This window comes from Poecilia latipinna, unplaced genomic scaffold (assembly GCF_001443285.1).
Source record: "Poecilia latipinna isolate Pla-1442-1.1 unplaced genomic scaffold, P_latipinna-1.0 Scaffold2671, whole genome shotgun sequence".
In the NCBI taxonomy this organism is placed as follows: Eukaryota; Metazoa; Chordata; class Actinopteri; order Cyprinodontiformes; family Poeciliidae; genus Poecilia; species Poecilia latipinna.
Genome location: NW_015115287.1, coordinates 1 through 2,433, shown reverse-complemented (window position 1 = coordinate 2,433; position 2,433 = coordinate 1). Strand labels below are relative to the sequence as shown.

Below are 2,433 nucleotides of genomic sequence, written 5' to 3'. Positions count from 1 at the left end.
AGCCAACACAACCCTACAACATCCAGAGCCTTAATGAACTCAGGGGGGATCTCATCCACCCCCAGGGCCCTGCCACCGAGGAGCTTTTAGACCACCTTGGTGACCTTGTCCCCAGAGATCGGAGAGCCCAACCCAGAGTCCCCCGGCTCAGCTTCCTCAGCAGAAGGCATGTTGGTGGGATTGAGGAGGTCTTCGAAGTATTCCGCCCACCGGCCCACAACGTCCCGAGTTGAGGTCAACAGCACACCATCCCAACTATAAACAGTGTTGGTGCTGCACTGCTTCCCCCTTCTGAGCCGCCGGATGGTGGACCAGAATCGCCTTGAAGCCGTACGGAAGTCTTTCTCCATGGCCTCTCCAAACTCCTCCCATGCCCGAGATTTTGCCTCAGCGACCACCTGAGCCGCATGCCGCTTCGCCCGCCGGTACCCATCAGCTGCTTCTGGAGTCCCACAGGCCAAAAAGGTCCGATAGGACTCCTTCTTCAGCTTGACAGCATCCCTCACCGAAGGTGTCCACCAACAGGTTCGAGGGTTACCGCCGCAACAGGCACCAGCAACCTTGCGGCCGCAGCTCCGATAAGCCGCCTCGGCAATGGAGGCACGGAACATGGTCCATTCAGACTCAATGTCCCCCACCTCCCCCGGAACGTGTTCGAAGTTCTGCCGGAGATGGGAGTTAAAGCTCCGTCTCACAGGGGACTCCGCCAGATGTTCCCAGCAGACCCTCACTACACGTTTGGGTCTGCCAGGTCTGACCGGCTTCCTCCCCCACCACCGGAGCCAACTCACCACCAGGTAGTGGTCAGTAGACAGCTGCACACCTCTCTTCACCCGAGTGTCCAAGACATACGGCCGCAGATCCGATGAAACGATCGCAAAATCGATTATCAAACTGCGGCCTAGGGTGTCCTGGTGCCAAGTGCACATATGGACACCCTTATGCCTGAACATGGTGTTCGTGATGGACAATCCATGACAAGCACAGAAGTCCAACAACAGAACACCACTCGAGTTCAGATCGGGGGGGCCGTTCCTCCCAACCACGCCCCTCCAGGTCTCACTGTCATTGCCCACGTGAGCGTTGAAGTCCCCCAGTAGAACAAGGGAGTCCCCAGGAGGGGCACTCTCCAGTACCCCCTCTAAGGACTCCAAGAAGGGTGGGTAATCCGAACTGCTGTTCGGCCCGTAAGCACAAACAACAGTCAGAACCCGTCCCCCCACCCGTACGCGGAGGGAGGCTACCCTCTCGTTCACCGGGGTAAATGCCAACGTGCAGGCACCGAGATAGGGGGCAACAAGTATACCTACTCCTCCTCTCACCGTGGGCAACTCCAGAGTGGAAGTATGTCCAGCCCCTTTCAAGGAGACTGGTTCCAGAACCAAAGCCATGCATCGAGGTGAGGCCGACTATTTCTAGCCGGAACCTCTCAGCCTCGCACACTAGCTCAGGTTCCTTCCCCACCAGAGAGGTGACGTTCCACATCCCAAGAGCCAGCTTCTGCAGCTGAGGATCAGACCGCCAGGGTCCCCTCCCTCGGCTGTCGCCCATAACACACAGCACTCGACCCCTTTGGACCCTTCAACAGGTGATGAGCCCATTGGAAGGGGGACCCACGTCTCCTCTTCAGGCTGAGCCCGGCTGGGCTCCGAGGGTCAAAGCCAGGCGCTCGCCATCGTGCCCCACCTCCAGGCCTGGCTCCAAAGGGGGGCCCAGGTGACCCGCGTCCGGGCGAGGGAACGCCAGATTCAAAGTTGTTTTCTGTCATAAGGGGTCTTCAGGCTGCACTTTGATTCCTCACCTAGGACCTGTCTGCCGTCAGCCAAGGCAGACAATATATAGCTAATATTAGCACTGTAGCTAATATTAACTACAATGCTAATATTAACACTGTAGCTAACATTAGCTGGTATCTCACCGGTGGACATAAATAAAGTAAAGTAATATTCTAATCACAAAATACACACACACACACAATATCAATATCAATATGTTTGTGCTTCATCTGCTCACTCAAAGTTGCATACACAGAAATAGTTATTCATTTACAGGCACATTCACCACAACCAATTACAATTTATTGAAATTACTTTAGAGTTTTTCTGAGTGAGGAACTTTAAATGACGTAAAGCAGCAAAAGCTCTGCTAAAAAAATCCAAACATTTTTCTTGATACAGTAGAAGAATTAAGTATTTAACACTGCCTTTAAATGCTCCGTCTTTTTGTGCAGGTGATTGTCCAGCGTTGCCTCTCAGGCAAGAGTCTCTCTCATGTGAAAGCAGGTTGCATTTTGTGTGGTTACCTGAAGGTGCTGCCCATGTTTCTCATGGTTTTTCCTGGGATGATAAGCAGGATCTTGTATCCTGGTGCGTGTTTTTCTGTTTCCAAGTTCTGTTGTCTTGAGCGAAAAATCTGGTGTAAAACAACAATAAA

General features: G+C 53.1%; 1 protein-coding gene across 1 annotated transcript in view; it reads left to right on the top strand.

The window, feature by feature from the left end:
* The window catches only part of LOC106938702 (sodium/glucose cotransporter 1-like), a gene marked incomplete at its 3' end in the record, with an annotated part of 55,738 nt that extends 53,321 nt beyond the window's left edge, over positions 1–2,417 (top strand). Inside the window, exon 9 of the mRNA XM_015020836.1 lies at positions 2,231–2,417. Coding sequence (XP_014876322.1) covers positions 2,231–2,417 — 187 coding nt within the window. The remainder of the gene's footprint in view (positions 1–2,230) is intronic.
* Positions 2,418–2,433: the final 16 nt, after the last annotated feature.